The sequence below is a fragment of the Pseudopodoces humilis genome, chromosome 1 (genome assembly GCF_049639895.1).
Source record: "Pseudopodoces humilis isolate 2021_Gansu_Grassland_sample_001 chromosome 1, ASM4963989v1, whole genome shotgun sequence".
Taxonomy (NCBI): Eukaryota; Metazoa; Chordata; class Aves; order Passeriformes; family Paridae; genus Pseudopodoces; species Pseudopodoces humilis.
In genome coordinates this window covers 128,764,038-128,782,817 of record NC_142200.1, presented here as the reverse complement: position 1 = coordinate 128,782,817, position 18,780 = coordinate 128,764,038, and the positions used below count along the sequence as shown (strand labels likewise).

Genomic DNA, 18,780 nt, shown 5'->3' with positions numbered 1-18,780 from the left:
TAATGCCAAAGAAAGGGAAGTGATGGAAATGTGCAGTCAAAAAGCCACCCTTTCAGCAGCAGTAGAAAGGTTGCATCTACTTATGCTGTGAGACAGCACCTGTAGATTATTTCTAGAACATGTCTCTAGAGGTAACAACTTTGTCATAAATCCTCTGCTCTGTGAGAGCAGCTAGTACAGCTCTTCCAAGGAAGCCTTAAAAAGTTAAAGGTTCTTATGATAGGCAACAAAAATTAAGTTGGTTTTGAAAATTATCATATGATTAGAATGTAGATGAGTAAGGAAGTTCTAATTTCCTAATTTTGTTAATGTGCATTTCCATACTGCCCTTTGATTAATATTGTGCCTTTGAACGATCTGTTTTGTCATTGATATTTCCATATAAATCTGAGTATTCTTAGCGAACATCTTATCTGAGTCAAGTCATCATAAATATATCTTAGAATGTTTTTAGTCATCTGCAGACCTTACAGTCAATGTGCCCATAATGATTTTTGTTCTTAAGATGACTCCAGAGATAAATGACTTATTTTATGTGATGGAAATAACCTTCCTAGAGGATGTTGGGAGGATGCAATAAAGATCCCACCAGATGTTAAAATATCAGAAAAATTCACTAATTTTTTCACAAAGCCAGACACATGGACTTTTTATGCAGAACTATGTATTAGTAGGGAAGATGGATTTTCCTTAAATAAGACAACAATTTTGATCTTACTGCACTTCTAAATAGCCACAAACTCTCAGCAGCAGCACTGACTGACAGCTCAAACCCACATATTTTGATCCACTGGCTGTATGTGTCTCATTTTCAAATGCACCACAATGAAAGACCTGGAGACAAGGGCTCAGATCTCAGGTGATGTGCTTCCTCATAACAGTGAAGGGCAGACCAAAACAGTGCAACTTCTGCCTGTCAGAGGGGGAAGAGTTATGAGCTTCTTCAATCATGCACGAGATAAAATCAAGTATCACTGTACTGATCTGTACTGATTTCATTAGGACACTCTTTAACACTTAGTTTAACCAGTGGCAGGTGGTTGCCTAATTTCCATAGGTTTCCTGTGATGTCTGATGGTAACTGCGAGCTTTAAATAGATTGCTGAATCAGGTCCATTTAGGGATCCTCAATGGATCTCTGGTTAAAGCTACACTGCAAGAGACTCAAAGAGATGGCCATAAAAAAAGAGGGAAAAATGACAAAAAACAAGGAAAAATAAAAAAATTTATTTGTCTGGGTTCTTATCAATCATATTGCCTCAGACAAACATCTAATTTTACATTATTTACTAAGGGGGAGCATTTACTGAAAAATCACAATGCGACAGTGGGAAGGAAACAGAGAAGCACTCATTCCTCTTTAGAAGAGAGCTTTTCTGTCATTTTTTGGGTGCTGTTTTTGTTGCTGTAACTAACTTACATATTTGTTTTTACAAAGTAAGTCCCTTTAGTGAAAATTATTTTATGCTCCCTTGCTACTATACCAACAAAATGAAATCCAAGTTCTTGCATGATGTGACATGTAAACCATTTGCGTTGAAGTGACTGCCAGAAATGGATGGAAGTTTTTATCCTGAAGAAAGAATCAAATAAAATGCTAGCATAATCTAAAATTATTTACTGAAAGTAACTGCAGAATATTTTGCGTCCTCTCTTTTCAGAAAATCTATTTAGTCAGGTCTAGTACTCAACAGCTTACAGCATTAGCAGTGAAATTGATGTATCTTCCCTTCTGTGTTCGGTAAATCTGAAAACAAGTGGTGTTTTTTTAAAAAGGAAGACATAAACCAATTTTGTTGGCATTTCATGGGGGAAAAAAATCCTCAGTAGTGCTAACATCTAAGGTAAAGCACACATGTTTTCAAAGAAAGTATTGTAAGCGTGTTACAAACACAAACATTTTGCCAGTTTCATTCAAGATCCCGATGCAGGCCAGGTTTTAAGAGCTGGATAGCCTCAGCTCCACCTAGATGCTCTCATCACAACTGCATGCACTTATCTCACGTAACATTCTTGTATGCCATGATTCAGCTTCATTTCCTTTCTGTAATGCAGTCAAAAGCCGTCAGAAATAGATAAATAGATTATTACTTTTAGATAATACAACTACAGATTTTCCAGACACCAAACTGCTCCTTTGCTCAGAAAAAGTTAGAACTGAGCGCCCACTTTTCTGCACCAAGAAAAATGTGATAGCTCATTAGCTTTTTGCTAACCAACTCTAAAATTACAGTCACATCAATCTACCTCCTCTGTCCTATGAAGCTTCTCTGTTATCACAAAGCCTACTCAAAATTTCCCCAAGGGCCATGACCAACACTTGGAAAAGAGTCTAACTTTGCACAAAACCAAAAGCATGCCCTGTTATCCACCATCTCAGATACCCCCAGCCAACCTCATTCCTTCTACTGCTTTTATTTTAGATTCGTATCAGGTCTCAGACGGAACACAGCTGGGAACAGTGACCTCCACCCTGCCTCCCCAGCCTGAATAACATTAGTTTGAATATTTTACTCATTCCCTAACAGAAATATCAAGGTTTCTTTAAATGACAGCAATATGCCTGGACTACTGGTCTGCCAGAAGGTTTCTTCAGCATTGTGTAAATAACTGGCTGTTAGAGAGAGACTGCTTTGAAGTTATTTGCAGCACCCATAGCACTTGGGCTGGATCCATTTTTACTGGGCTACTTTCATGGCAAGCTCTTTTTGTCCCATCTGAAGAGTTTCTTTGTGAGAAATGAATGAGGACACAGCTTGGGAATGGTCTGATACTTCAGAAGATGATTCTTGTAGTTTATCTTGCAGAAAGTTTCTCCTCTGAAGGAAAGGCTGCAGAGCCCTGGTATTGATCACAATGTTAGTCTTTTTTATCACTGGGCTGTCTGCACTATCACTATCCAAAGCAAATCTTTGAAAGCTGTGACTTTTATTAATTCATGTATGTATAGATATATTCTGCCTTTTATAATGCAACCCTTTTTTTTCTGCAAATGCTTCAAAACAAGCAGGTCTTGCTGAAGTCCATGAAGGTTTACTCACTGTCTGGTGAATTACTGCAATTAAGACTATTTTAGGGATGGTAAATTCAAGAATGTCTTTATGTTTGAAAACCAGAAGTTTGGGGGTTTGGGGCTGTTTTGTTTAGCTGTGTTTCCTGTATTAAGTTTCAATGGAGGTAAAAAAGAAAGCACTGTTTGCACACCTAAGCAACTAACCAAAGGTAGAAAACCAGAAGAGGAAAACTGATAGCTAAGACATATTTAATAAAAGTTTCTAACCTGCAATCACTTTGTAGGAGCAGCGAAGACTGACATTTAAAATCATACCACATTTATCACATTCTAAGCAACACACCCCTATAGTTTCCCACATATCCAGACATAAGTTTATTGCAAAGATGTTGCAAACTGTTTTAAAACATTTATTAACTTTTAATTTAACTTTTGAACTATTAGGTTTTTTAACTTAGAGAGGCTGGTTTGGGGGTTTTTTTTAAACAAAATAATAACACACTAAGTTTTAGGTGTGAAAGCCATTACTTGTGTCTGTGCCCATATAGTTAATTTATCCTTGATCACAAAATAATTCAACTGTTTTAATACTTTTTAGCTTAGCTGCAATGACACTTGGATGGTTATGTGAACACAGTACAAACTTGCATGTGGATAATCCCTTAGGCTGAACACCTCTTGTTCACAGCAGCACCAAGAGTACCAGCTCATGGGTTTTAACACATGATCTCTAGCACACAAGTATTAAATACTTGGGCATATGTACATTACAAAGCAATCCTGGCAATGTCCTCTTTCGCTGTGGTAGATTTCTGGGTTTTGGAACTTCCTTCCTAAGAAGGCTTACATGATCATGGAAAAACTCCTGCTCAGTTCTGTAGGTATTTTTTCCTCATTCCATGCAGAACTTTTCAAAAATGTCTTGCTGGAAACCTTGTAACATTCTGCAGTTTTAGCTTAAATGATTTTACGCATTAACAGAAACACTCACTGAAGCTGCTGCTGACTGGTAGTTGGGAAACAAAGTTAGAACAATTTGGGAAGAATCTTTCTCTCATTTTCTTCTGCTTTGAGTTACATGACCTATGTTCCCTGATCTCACCAGACGGATTCTTCCACCTTTGGATTAGACTACATCCTACAGACTATGAAAAAAACTAGCCCTAAAACACAGGTTTACATATGTTTTATGTGGCAAGGATACTTCCCTGTGTTTAGCAAGATGATAAAATTTTCTGTTGCTTCCTCCCTTCATTCACTCTGAAGCCAGATGTCCATAGTTACATCACTTCACAATGGGAAAACTGGGAAGACCCTTGCACAAACTAATAATAAGAATGAATTGCTTCTACCAACATGATGTAAAATGCAAAGTGTATCCTTTCAGTTTCTCTTTTCAGCAGTTCTGCCTTTTCTGTCTTTATCATAAGAGTTACTGTCATGGCAGTTGGGACACTCAGAATAGAAAAAGGAAACAAAAAAAAAAAAAAATCATGAGCAGGCAACATATCCCAAAGATACCCAATATGAACACAGCATGGCAGCTCCTCAATATGCTCCAGTGATGCTGTGCCAAGTTACAGCAGCTGATTCTGGGGGCAGGGCCAGCAAGTGTGGAAATGGGGTCAAAAAGCAAGGAGCTGGCAGGGTTTCTCCAGCATTAATGGAGGAGAGAGCTAAATCTGCAAGTGAGCTCATGTCTGAGCCAAGGATAACCAGGAGAGCTGATGGGAGGGGGGCAACACTGGCAGGAAATCTGGTGATACTAGGGGTGCCCTTTAACAGCTGGCTTGGGAAACAGCTGTGATTTTGGCTGTCAGGAAAGCTTGAGCTTCCTCCAGCACAACCCTATTTGGAATAATTCATTAACATATGGAAGGAAGCACCGAATGCACATCCACAGAGGTGGAAAATCAGAGCGCGATGGTATGGCATTTTCACAAATACCTGGGTTTTTTTTCAGGCAAAATACCCGGGATTCAGCAAGGGCTTTATCTTAAAATGGTACTTCAGAAACTTTAACCATACCTGTCTGACTTAATTTACAAAGGAAGTCGGTATCACTACAGAAGCTCGACTGATGGGAGTTTCAGAAAACTAGCACATACTTATCTCTCTGCACTCAGTCACAATTTAATTCAGAGCCAGCAGTCAGTAACTGATTACTTGTACAACACAATCACCACAACTTCAATCCTGCCTGGAAAGCAATTGTTTTCAGAGACACAAGTAACTTCAACTGTAGACATGGTTCACACTGCTATTTTAACAGAAAAATAAAAGCCTTCAGAAACTTACCACTGAGGTAAGAGCCATTTGAAAACTGTAGATTCGTGCAAGGCCAAAGTCAGCTAGCTTTATCTGCCCATTGCTAGTTACAAGGATATTTTGGGGTTTCAGATCCCGATGCACCACACGATGAGAATGCAGAAAATCCAGTCCCCGAAACAGCTGAAGCATCATATCCTATATATAAAAAAGAAATCAATATGCAGTTATCAAGACAAGGTGGCAGGCAAACAAGTAAATCCCCTGTCATAACCTGAAAAACCAATTTAATAAATACTATTACAGTAGATAAAACCAACTATTAATATAAAATGGACAGGATGTTGCTAGAACAAATGGAATTGACCAATGTCCTTATCAAATTAATGTATGGTTTCTAGTTTAATTATCTGAGATGGATTAACAGTTATATAAAGATTAATCAATATACTTTAAAAGTATGTCTCTAAATCCCTGAACAACTTCAAAAGAATGCTGTCCAAGAAAGAAAAATACATAGCAGTTTTTTGCTCTTAACTTTAAACCACATGCTACTTTGCATTCTCACTAGCTTATGCTTTGTCCTGCTGTGGTGAAGTGTAATTTTTAAATTTATTTTAACAGGCACAGAAACCTGTTTCAAACAGAAAAACTGTTTAAATGACAAATATAATTTTATTTAATGTTATAGAGGGAAAAGGCTCACTTGTCAAAACCTGCTGTATAGCATTTAATGAATAGGATAGAAACTACCTTTAGATGGAAGTTTAGCACTAAAACAGTGTAAGAATCATAATTCTGGTTCTCCTTTCTGTTTTCTTATAGTGATACAATTTTCCATGACATTTCCACAGCTGAAGAAACTATTTTATCTGTACTCATGTTTTGACAATCTTAGTAATGTGAAAAGAATGAACCAGCAGACTCAAAACCAAATACTAGAAATCCCCTGCATTCCAAATTAGAAGGATACTGTCAACTTGAAAATTGTATTTGTGGAACAGGTAGTTACAAGAAGATGCTGCAACAAGGAAGAAAAAAAATGGATAAAGAAGCTTATTTTCTGCATGCAATTGACTTGAGCTTATGAAACTGCTGTTCCGTGTATGCTGGGGCATATGCCCTTTCCATAATCCATGCAGCAGGGTGTCCTCCAATCCTGTTGTTAGCAACCAAAATGATCTTGGAGAAGGGCACGGCATGAAAAAGAAAAGGGAAGAAGGATAACTTGAGGTTGATTGCTTTTGTTCTTCTCTATGGACTCGGGCATGTTGCAAGTAAATATTCAAGGCACACTACTGAAAGGAATTCTATCTGAACATGGGTGTAAAAATAGCTCAAAACATTCAGCTTGATAATACTGGTTAAGTTGGATGCATTTTTAATATAGGCTTTAGAAATATTGCTAAATAATTTAATACAAAATTATTACTTTCTTGTAATGTTTCCTGATCACTTATATATAAAGTACTATAAAATATATAGATATTAAGTTTGGAAGCTCTCACCTGACCTCTGATAAAAAAAGGCCATTTCTGTATACAACCAGCTCACAAAGCAATCAGCTTTTATTTGAAGATCCCAATGATGGACATTTTACCATGAAATTATGGACACTGTGACAGTATTAAATTATTATCGCCTCTGAAGGAAGGTGGCGAACTGAGAACTCCATTTCCTGCTAGCTGATGCCTTTTATTTCCTTTGCTTCCCCAGAAAAAATGGGGAACTGATAATTTTGACCACTGGTATAATATAGTTTGGACCTTTAAAAGAAATACACAGAGTATATTGAATCCTCTTGTATAAATACAGCTTTTCTTAGCAGCTCAGAAATTTGTGAGAATTTGGGCTACAGCTCTGCAAAAGTTTCAGTCATCAGTAGAATTAATATATGTCATATCTGGTCACTCTGTGCCATTTTAACTTTTACCAAATCTCAGAAGTCTTTGGATCAGTCTTGCAGATGTGAAGAACATGCCAACAACATCTTGGCATATGGCGATGTTAAATATGAACTTAGTTGTTTCACTGAATTTGGACTCATTTTTTCTTTTTTGTTCCAGGCTGACATAGTATCAAATAAGAAAATGATTTAAAGAACTTAAGTATTAGTCAGTAGACCCTGGTAAGTCCCTTTTTGGTGACAGTTATGTATCCTATTCATTTGTCAACTGTAAACTCATTCAGGCAGTTACCAAACATATCAAGAATATTTTTTCCAACAACTGATGCTGGCTTTGTTTCAACTTTCTTCCTCAAGCTCAGCATAACAATTCTGCTCTGCTCATTTCAAGCTGCATGCAGTATCTTCAGGTTCTAAATTCAGAGTCTTCTTCCAGCCACAGGTAAAAAAAGAAAATACATGAAAATGGAAACTGGTACATCTTCCTCTCTACCCATCAGACTCAAAAGATGAATATCATTTACAGAAATGCTCTTCACACACAAAAAAGAAAATGTGCTGCAGAAAAGTGTACTGGGAAAGTGTAAATTTAAAAGGTATTAGAAGGAAGAAGAGCAACTGGACGGCAAAAAGTGCTGTATCTCATCTTCCAGGAAATTCAGGATTAGTCCATATAAGCTGTTTTCTAGTATTCAGGTTGGACTGTTGATTACACTTATTACTTACTATGACAGGTAGTAACAGACTTCAGTCCAAATTTATCTGGAAGAACAGCCCAAAGTTTAGTGTGTGTAAAGGGCATTTGGATGTAAAATAACTGTTTGCTATTTGTGATTCATTATTGCCCTGTTTTTAAATTCTCAGCAAGTCAGAGAAAGAGCAGAAGCCAAAATCACGACATAGGCTTATTCTTATCATCTTTAAATACAGAATAAGACATGCGGCAGATTAAAATCTTGTGCTGCACGTAAGCCTAGTCAAAAACCATTAGGCCTTGCTTTTGGAAAATTATTTCATTCACTTGGTCAGCCACTTGCAAGAAACATAAGGCAGGGTCTGGGCTCTGCGCTTTCTTTGACACTGTAACTAACATCAGAAGACACTAACCTTTGCTAGCAAATTGGATAAAGGCTGTAAACATGCACAAGCCAGATCACTACCTAATTAAATCAGGATAATTTCACTCATCTAACGGAAATGCATCCAGTTTTATTAGTGACCCAGTATTATCTAAATTACCAAGTTCTAAAATAACTGCAAGAGAGTCTTCATGTGCCTCAAGGATTTGTTTTTTCCACGTCTGCTTTTTCCTGAGAAATTTTCTGCAGTAGATAGGCATACCAAACTTTGGAAATACAGAGAGAATCATATTTCAAAAATTAATTGAAAAACAATCAATTCTATTCAACAAACAAGAACCTTTGTGCCTTAAGAGATTGAAGGAACAAGCTCTAATGAGTCATGATCAAACCTTTACTGATGTCTATCAGTCTTCTTTGGATATTGTATGTTTGCAAACAAAGACAGTATGTGCCTGTTGCTTCAGATTACAGATTTCTGACGTGCTCTGGTATCACAAAACCTATGATATTTGGCTGTTGCTCGAGTTGAAGATACATGCACACATTATCCCACTGCAATTACTTTCAGACAATCACAGCTTTACATTTTTTTTTTCTTTGTCAGGCTACATTTTCAATGTCATCTATGTGCAAATATAAAATATTTACTTGTAACTCAATTGAAAACGGAGGTATTTTGGGATGCTATGAACAAGTGCACTTTCTTTAGAGGAAAATATGTAGCTTCAATTTTGTAAAAGTCTCATAATGAAAACACAAGTAAAATATATTATGGAAATGCTGCATCTTTGCTTGTTCCACCATATAAGGTATTGACAATGATTTCTCAGTTTGACATTTACTGAATTTATCAGCTCTGAATGTCAGGACCAAATTATGATGAACTTCTCAAGCGACACCACATTATGTCATGAGTCTCAATAACACACGGAAATATATCCTGCGTATTCTTCCTCTGTCATCAGTGAGGATGGGGCTGGGCTTGGGCTAGGCTGAGCAGCTGCTTCTGCTGCCTCTGCCAAAGGCAATATTCATGGCTCACACTTCCCAACTCAGGCAGAGGGAACACAAAGCCCTGATTTCCTATACATTTTTGTTTCTACCTTGTCCTATCCTCTCTTGACTCTACGCTTCACTGACCCCTCTTAACCCTCCTCCAGCATCTGATCCATAAATCCCTTCCAAGCCATTGGCTTCAAATACTGCTCTGATCCTTTAAGAGTCACCCACCATCTTGACTCCCAACAAAAATATCTGTCGATTATCTGCAACAACTTACTGCTTGTTTAAGACCTGCCAGATTCTCTGGAGGATTCTGCCTGCCTAATCCAAAAGAGGATGGCATGGCTGTCAACCAAAACATTCAAGTATCTACTCAAAGACAAAAGAACCTATGGAGTTGTTTTCAGTGTCAGTGCCTAGGCACCAGCAGCCAGGACTGCAGGGCCCTCAGCCAGGGGACACCAGGGGTTGTGCCCTGCCAGACACGCTCAGCTGCAGCCGGCTCCGATGGACCCACCGCAGTGCACGGCTGGGCCAGGATGGTGGTGCCTCCATGAAGATATAGTCAAGGGCAGAAAAGGCTGCAAGGAAAGAGGAGAAGAGAACAAAAGGACTGTAAGACTGCACAGGTAACACCAAGGTCAGAGGAGGAAGGAAAATGAGAGGAGAAAGAAAAAGTAGTCCACGGTGGAGCAGTTATCCACCCTACAGCTCATGGAGCAGGCAGATACTCCTGAGGGAACTGCAGCCTGTGGAGATGACCTAGGGTAGTGCACAAAGTGTGAGGAGGAAGGAGCAAGAGAGAGGAGCTGTTCCTATGCTGCTTGGGCTGGGGAGAGTCAGAAGTAATGTACAGCCTGGAAAAAGGCAGGAGAAGGTGTTATTTGAAAATCTGCCCATTTTTTGCCCACCACTTGAACTAGCAAGTATATACCTTGACTGGCACTGGACTAAGTTGATTTTCCCCAGGATAAATCTATTTTGCCCACAATAGTGCTTGGTAAGCAATCTTCCTCTCTTATCTCAGCCCATGAGATTTCTTGCTCTTTGTTGCTCTCTGCTTTCTGTAGCTGAGGTAGAAGAAGTTAGAGAGTGCCTGGATGTGAGTTTGAGTGATGGACTAGGCTAACCCACTGCCACGGTAAAGTATGGATGCTAGATGGTAAAGGGGAACACAGTGAGATGCAACCTGAAGTAAATCACCAAGAGTAATACATCTTCAGAAAAGACATGAACCCTGAGGTAACATACACTTATGACTGGCTGCTCATTATATGAAGCTCCTACTTTTCCTCCACTGGCTACAATGTGAAGAAGGAAAAAGCTTTAAGCAGGTTGCCCTTTCTTACAGCGACAGGAGTTCCTAATACCAAATAGAGTATTTGTGGAGTCAGTGGAAACCCACAAATATAATCAGTTGTGACACAAAACAGCCCACAAAAGCATCACAGTACAGAGCCTTGCAAACTACAACAGACCCTAAATTTGCACTAACACACAGGTTTTACATGGTTTTTGGTGGGGTTTTTTTTGTTTTTGTAGTTTGTTTTTTTAAAACCTATTTTCCTCTTCCTGCTCTATTTCTATACTAACATTTTGTAAAGCACAACAATCCTTTGGCATCTCCTAATGCTTCTCCTATTCTCCTGTGGAGTATCTCATGCACCTTCACAACTTACATCCTTCACCCAGAGCTTCTATCTGCAACTCATTTTTCTTTTTGCTGAGCAGAATGGAATGTCCCTATTTTACATGGCAGGTGTTGGAATACTCATCCTGAACATTTCCTGTAGGAGTGTTTGCGTAAAAGGCAACCACAAGTGTAAACAAAGGGGATGAGTTTTAGACAGCAGTGTGTGATGAATCAGTCAAGGTAGTTTCATTTAAAAGCCTCACTGCCTCTCACTGGAATAGGACCTCCTCAGAGCAGAGGGGGAACAGAATGATGCTTCTTCCATAATCTACTCAGCTATACAGAATCCCCAACCACTGAATTGCTTTCAATTTAAAGGGTAATTTTACACATGCTGGAATGAAAGTTTAAAGAGCTGTCCCATTCTCTGAGGCCTATTTTTGAAGCAGAATAATTGCAGCCCTTCTATGGTTATACTTTGTAACAAACAGTCAACATTAATTAATGCCAAAAAAACAATGGCATTCCTGAGGAATTACACAGTACAGATACATGAATAGCAAAAGACATGATTAATGTTGTTACACTGAATCCCAGAGGCATTAGCAATAATGTAGTGATTCCCTGTTAAATGCAGTGATTTTCTTTTTTTATTTTTGTCTTCACACTGGGCTGGGAACCCATCACACCAGCCTATCTAGAATGCCATGGCTATGATGGGGCATATGGAATTTGCCACTGTCCGTGGAGCTGCAGGATATTCTTCCCCATGCAGCTGGCTGGATGCAGTGGCTGGGACACAGTAAGAGGCAGACAGATCCCTGCCCTTGTGCCCTGTTCCTTTTCTCAGAAGAAAGCTATTCTGATCAGTCTCCCTGCAGGGCATTCAGAAGGGGGATGAGGAGGCTGTCTTTGCCTTCTAGCCACATCACAGCTTCTCAGGACTCATCCACAATCCACCCAAATATATATAGGATATACAGCTCTTCCATCTTCCTTACACTGGGTAACTGTTTATCTCAGAGTAATCCTACTGCTTTCCATAAAAGTATTCACAGGGTAAGGGTCATTCCTCAAAAGAGAAAGACTGCTGCGATACTCCTGTCAATTAACTAGGAAATACCAAGAGAATGTGAACTTCACAGCATGTTCAATTTAAATATGTTTACTGTTTTGATAAGAGAACAATAAATTCAAATGATCTATTCATTTAGCTTTATCAATCAACCTTACTATACAAGTTTACATATTAATTTTCTGTTCATAGAGTAAAACACTGTGCAGAGAAAGATACACTCAATTTATTTAGTGTATTATTAATATCTGATAAGCACATGCAAGGAATTGGTCTATTAATTTGTGGTATTTTCTATGCTGATACCCTAAAAGTAAATAATTTGTTGAAAAATAATTAAGTAACATATATTTTTAAACACAAAATAAAGTACTTGTATAATTACCTTGGAATTGTAAAATTATTTTAATCATATAAAAGGTACTTTAATGCACTTAAGAATAGATAAAAAGATATGTTAAAATATATTCTGATAAACAGCCTCTAATCTCTTTTAAACTGCTTTTGTAAGAAAGAAAGCACATCTCATACAAGGGATTTGGATTATCCAATTGCTAGGATGAAGAACCCTACGGACATGCACACTCACAGAAGTATGCATGTATGTATACACACATAATGTTTTGAATAATCCCATTGAAGACAATACTATCTACAGTAGTGCACTGCAATAAACACTGAAATGAATATGGTTGTGTTGTTTGGTTTTGTGTTTTGCTGGTTTTCTGTGGTTTGGTTTTTTGGTTTTTTTTAATGGCCAGAATTATTTGTGTAGCAATTTAAAAGATAAAATACCTGAAGGAGCAGAGTCTATAGAACACTGTTTTGAAGACTGTTTTGGTTGCTATTGAAAGTAGCAAGGAAATCAAGATTAGAAAGTCCTAAATAAGTTACTTTGAAATATAGTAATTGGAGAATTAGTTCAGAGCCAGCCTAGTAAAAATGGCAAATGTCACTATTACACATAGATCTGCCTGTATCTTATGATCATTATATGTCAGTCCCAATCAAAGTACTGCAACTGTGCACAAGATTCAGGAAAAATGAAAAATTTTAGCTAAATTACGAAGGTCCACAGTAGTATTTGAGAAACTTTTACATTCACCAATGCTACTGCATTGCTGTAAGCTTATGACTGAATTTCATGAAAGTGTATCATACACAGCTTTCAGTACACTGAGGCACTGTTTTCCCTTGTTGTGCACCTATACATAAATGAACTCAATTCACAGCCACCACAGCAGGCTTAATATGTTCTAGTCCCTTTGCTTAAACTTGCCAACTGTTACTTCTGAGTTAGAAAAGAACTGCTGAATTTTTACCACCACAGGAGAACCTGACCAAACTTATTTTGGAGTGCTCCAAACACTTCACAAACATTAGGGCTCACTGGCAGCAAAGGCAACCTAAGTAGGATTAGACTACGACAATAGATGCACCTGACTGTGTTCAAGGAACTGCCCTGGGTAACCTCCTGTCTACCCTCCTTAAAATAAGGACATAGATTCATATTTTAAGGGTTGGTAAAAGTTTCAATCTAAGTACATGTCTGTTTTACCAGAACCTTAATGCTGACAGATTCCCATGCTGAACTCAGTAACAGAACCAAAGACCAAATTCAGTATATAACATGTCTACTTAACATCTCTGGGGGACATATGTATATACACATGCTTGGGCACACACATGGATGCATTTTAAGTTTATGTAAGTCCTTCCACATCAATTTCTACTTTTATAGTTCAACACCTGTCAAGTTAGTTTGCAATCTAGATATTTCAAGTTTTATTTTTTCATATGCTATTTTTCATATTTGATGAGAAGAATATGCATGACTGAAAAGACACCTACATAATTATTGTTCTACTTAAGTTCAGTCATTCAATGTACCAAAAATCCCTGTTGAAGTGGAATTACCAGACATGCAAATGAAACACACAGCATTTCCCATCTGGCTACTGGTATTTGTCAGATAAAATATATGAGAATTTAACAGAGGGGAAGTTTCTTTTAACATTCTGACAGAAACTGGCAAACGTGGCACTGTTAGCAAGACTTTTCCCATATAGGAAAATTTTACAGCAGGTAAATGTAACTTTGTGATTAACAGCCTTTTTCAGTGCTCAAACCCTTCCACTCTTTGTGCCCTGCAGAAAAAACACAAGGCACAGCTTTTAACAGAATTTATGGATCTGAGCCTAGATAAGCAAAACACTTGTGTTTCTTTCTTGTATCTCTGGATGATGATATCACAGTTTTGTACATCCCCAAATAACTTCTGGGAAACTTCCTTTCTTTTATTACAAGCTTTTTATAACTGTATTGGAAACAGCAGTTTCTCACAGAGCTTCCTCGTTTGACAAGCTGTTACTACTCTGTTCTTTTATTCCTCATACAATCTGAAAAAGAGATGAGGACTAAAATGTACCATGAAATCCCCCAAATTCTTTACTGTCTCACCCAGCTGGTAAAGTTCTATACAAATGACTTGAAATAGCACCTGTGATTCATATGCATCCACTGTGAAGACCCTTCTAGCACACGTCTAGGGATTGACACCAGCACAAATTTGGTATCTAAGCATCACAGCAGGTCACACTGCAGTTTGAATTCTGGAGCACACTTTTCATATAATTACAGCTTCTTTAATTATGTTTCTCAACAGAATAAGTGACATTTTTCCTTCAGCTGATGCTGTGAGCCTCTTTCTTCAGAGGTGAAACCTAGACTTTATCTTAACTAAGTCTATCTGTTCTGGAACACTGTGTATACACCCCTACCTCTATCACCTTAGTGCTTCCAATTTAAAAATAGATTTTTGATTCCTCCTAATCCTTCTCTCATTTGGGATATCATTGCCTCTTCCTCTTCAGAGTCTTTGTTTCTGTGTTACTACCCATCTGTATTTTGGGACATCAACACCTGCAATCCTTGTGGAAGTTCTCCTGATGTAATCAGAGAAGTCAGTCCACCCCAAAAATCCACAAAGCTGGATGTGACTCCCTTAAACTTCACTATGCTTTGGGGAGGAGCACACTGAAATCACTGTCTCACTCCCTGCCACAATCCAATCTACAAATTACAATAAATACAATAAATTACAATAAATTATCAATCACTGATGAGTTGATTGTCCCCCTGCGCCTCTCACATCAGTCCTTATGAGGAAAGGTATCAACAAACAAACCCTCCTAGAGAAGGAAGAATGCTGCTTCAGCAGCACTACAGCTCTTTACCAGCACCTTCCTGATGCCATTGGCCATAACAGCTCTTCCAAATTTCCACGAACTCCAGGAAGGGTTAAAATACGGCATATGCTGACAGACGACACTCCTTGCTAACAGGAAGGACATGTTGCTGTGGGGCCCAGATCTCGACTTCTCCTTCCTTGCAGCTGTCTGTGGACAGCAGCTAATTGTATCCACTTGTTTTACCTCGGGGATAACGTCTGGAGGGGACCAAGTGCCACAAGCATACTTTTTTTTTAACGGTCATTTCCTCTCTGGTGTAACTTGCATGACAGCATGTGACAAGCAGAAATTAATGGGGACACTGCTGTGCCAATACCTCTTGAATTGCTTTGACACTGGCTGCAGGCTGCCTGCTTGGCCACCCAGCCAAGACCTCACATGAAATGTGGCAAGGGGCCCACAGCTCTATTCACTAACAAGCCAGCTGGTCAGTGATTAGAAAGCTGAAACAACGCTGTGCCCATGCATCAAGAAAAATGCTTTACAAGCAGCTTCGGACTTAGGTGGTAAAACATCTTAGAAGAGTAAATCTGTAAATTTATCTTCGGGACTGTTAACTTAAGCTAACATTAGAAATAAAGCAGAAGGCCCTGGAAGATGACTGGCCTACACTGTCACCTAAGTGCAAGAAGGACTAACCTCAGAACAAAGACTAACATCTTGATGTGCTCAAAAATCATGTGCGAACAGCTCAGACCACATGGATTCTGATCCAAAGGAGCACTCAAATTATGTAAATATATAGAGATTTATGACAGACTACTCTTCCTAATGGTCTATCAACACCTTGGCAACACTACTGACATTTCTACAGAAAGTCTCACTGAATCTGTCTGCAGTGTTTATACTGATTTGTTTATACACTGATACATAACAACAAAAGATGAGCCTTTAGAAGCATCCCAAGGGACTTGGATGATCAGATCTCATACAACCAAGGCAGCTTTGTACCTTTCAGCCCAGATTTTTTGAAAACTGGCAGATCCTTGGCTAGACACAAAAGGCTCAAGATTGTTCCTTTAATTTCTCTCTTCAGTTGTTTTTTTTAAATAGTAGCCACTGAAAGTGCAGAGGCTCTTGTTGAAACACCTAATGGCAACAAGAAAACAAGTTATGATTTTTTTTAAACTGTGAAAAAAATAGTCAGTAGGATCCTAGAGACTGGGAACACAACCATCATATAAAATCAGAAAGACTTGGGCACTTAATTCCTACTGCTACTTCGCAGTTAAAAACTCATTCCAACTTGTTTAAACTTATTATAACACAGGCCTGATCAATCTCCTGATATATAAGGAAATATACTTGTGGCTTATACAGACACATCAAGGCTCAAGGCATTGTAAAAGGAGGTGGCTGGACAGCAGTCACTTTCTTGGATTAGAAACTAAGGTTACTGAAGAGTTTGGACCTAATTTTGAGGGCTTCCATCACAGAAACTTTGAGGAATTCAGCATAGTCGCAAATGGCTTGCATGCTTAGGAAGAAGATGGCCTCATAGTAGGCACAATGCATTCCAGTGAAGTTATTGGGACATTACCCGTCAATTTTCAAAGACCTAAGCTGGTCCCACTGCTTTTTATTATTCCCATCTTCCTCCCACAGTCACTGGAACCAACAGCACCTTCAGAGAGATGTAACCAACCTTCACTGAGAGAAAAATGTCATCATGACACCAGGCATCAAAATACTACTATTCTTTAGACACTCCTTTCATAAATAGTTAACAGCTTTTATTAAAGATGTGAACACAGAGGAAAATAAGAAGAAAATCCCTTCCTAATATCTTCAAGGAATACATAACAAATAAAGCTCAACTGTGCACTTTTAAAAAGTCACTTTAATATTATATTTTTTTGCTTGTAGTGTACTTGGCACAGCAGAAGAATCATGACACTCCTAAGTGCTGTAAAATGGCTCAGCGTTGGGGTCTATTACTACCCCAGCTCTAGTTACAGGAGTACATTAACTTTGTTGCCTCTCTTGAATTATAAATTCAGAGATAATGGTTAACTAATCCATGAGCGTTGCAAAGATTAACTAGTTAATGTTTGTTAAATACTCCAAAGAACTGGAGTTTGCTTTCAGTTATAAAGGCTTAACAAGCTTGAAGAAAATTCGAGATACATAAAAGAGGAAAGATTTTATTTTCATACAATTCATGGGAAAAAGCAGGCTTCAAAAAAACCTGAGAGGGGACAGTGGCCTACTGGAATCAGCTTGCCCAGGATGTCCCATGTAAGAACTTTACATATAGTTTTGCAATGCTGCTATAGCATTGTTTGAGCTCTCAGAACAGTCTTCAGGGTGAGCATCTTACTGATGCCTTACTACACCTAAATTAAAAGCAGGAAACAAGATAATCGGTTCTTGGAAGCACCCAACAAATCAAGTTGCTCTCCCTGTTTACAGCAGCAATTAATTTGCAATTCTATTAACTTGAATTAAGAAAACAATGGCTCTTGAACCACCAGCTTTAAAAAGGGAACAGACATCCTCATCCTACAGCCAAGGCAAAGAGAAGACATTTTGCAAGAGGAATAGAGCATATACACGAAGACTTTTGTTTTCACTGAAAGAATGAGAACTTTGCTTTTAGACCAGACTAGGGGAATGGCTACCCATCCCATTGCACTTACATGGTCTATCACTTTCTCCTTTCTTTTCTTATTTCTTACCTTTCCTTTACGTCTCTCTTTCCTCGCTTCGTAAGTCCTATTGCCCCTTCCTTTCTCCATTCCCATTTCTGACCCTTCTTGTTGTGCCTGCACTGCGCTGTTCCACTTCACACTCACTGCCAGGGCCTGTGGCCCTACTCCATCTCTTAGGGCTGCTGCCTGCCACAGCCCGGGTGACAACCAGGCAAGGTAGGTGACTGGAAGATGCCAGCTACTAGCATTCCTCAGCAGCCCATCTCTGGACCTCAGATGTAACAGATTGCAGCAGGCAGTGAGGTGACTGTGAGGTCTGCTGTGGCTGCAGTGGTGGGAGATGGTCCCACACATCTGCTGAGCCTCTCCAAAGTGACATGTGCCACAGCCCCACCAGTTCTGAGCAAAATAACACTGATTTGTATTAGTATACATTAGTGTAAACCTTGCCTTGTTTTCTTTTGAACACTTGACTGATTCTAAAAAAAGGTAGGTATCTTCAACTCACAGTGACACAATGAGCGATGAGCCTACTTATTTCCTAATGTTAACACAATAGAAAAGAATCAGCCGAGAGGAAAGGTGCAATATGAGAGCTCATGGTCTTCTTGGGAGGGGAGAAGATGGATTTTGATGCTCCACAGGCAGAGGATATTTCCTCCCTTCACCTCCACAAATATTAAATAAAACAAACTCTAAGGCATTTTTAATAAAAAGCCAGTGGTATGTTAGAAATTAGTGCGCAAAATGAGCCGATCAATGGAACAAACTGCTTCCCTGAAGATACGTCTTTTGAAAGTGAAGTGTGTTACAAATAATGCATGTGAGAAATGCAGCTTGTGTCAAATGCAACATTGCTTCTCAAAAGCCTGTGACAAGCAGAAAAATACACTATTAAT

The 18,780-nt window shown here is 38.7% G+C and overlaps 1 protein-coding gene across 3 annotated transcripts in view; it reads right to left on the bottom strand.

Moving 5' to 3' along the window:
- Positions 1 to 18,780, bottom strand: part of CDK6 (cyclin dependent kinase 6) — a 136,443-nt gene that overhangs the window by 73,315 nt on the left and 44,348 nt on the right. For all 3 annotated transcript variants that reach the window (XM_005518799.3, XM_014248523.2, XM_088064355.1), the window contains exon 4: positions 5,312 to 5,479. In XM_005518799.3, coding sequence (XP_005518856.1) covers positions 5,312 to 5,479 — 168 coding nt within the window. The remainder of the gene's footprint in view (positions 1 to 5,311; positions 5,480 to 18,780) is intronic.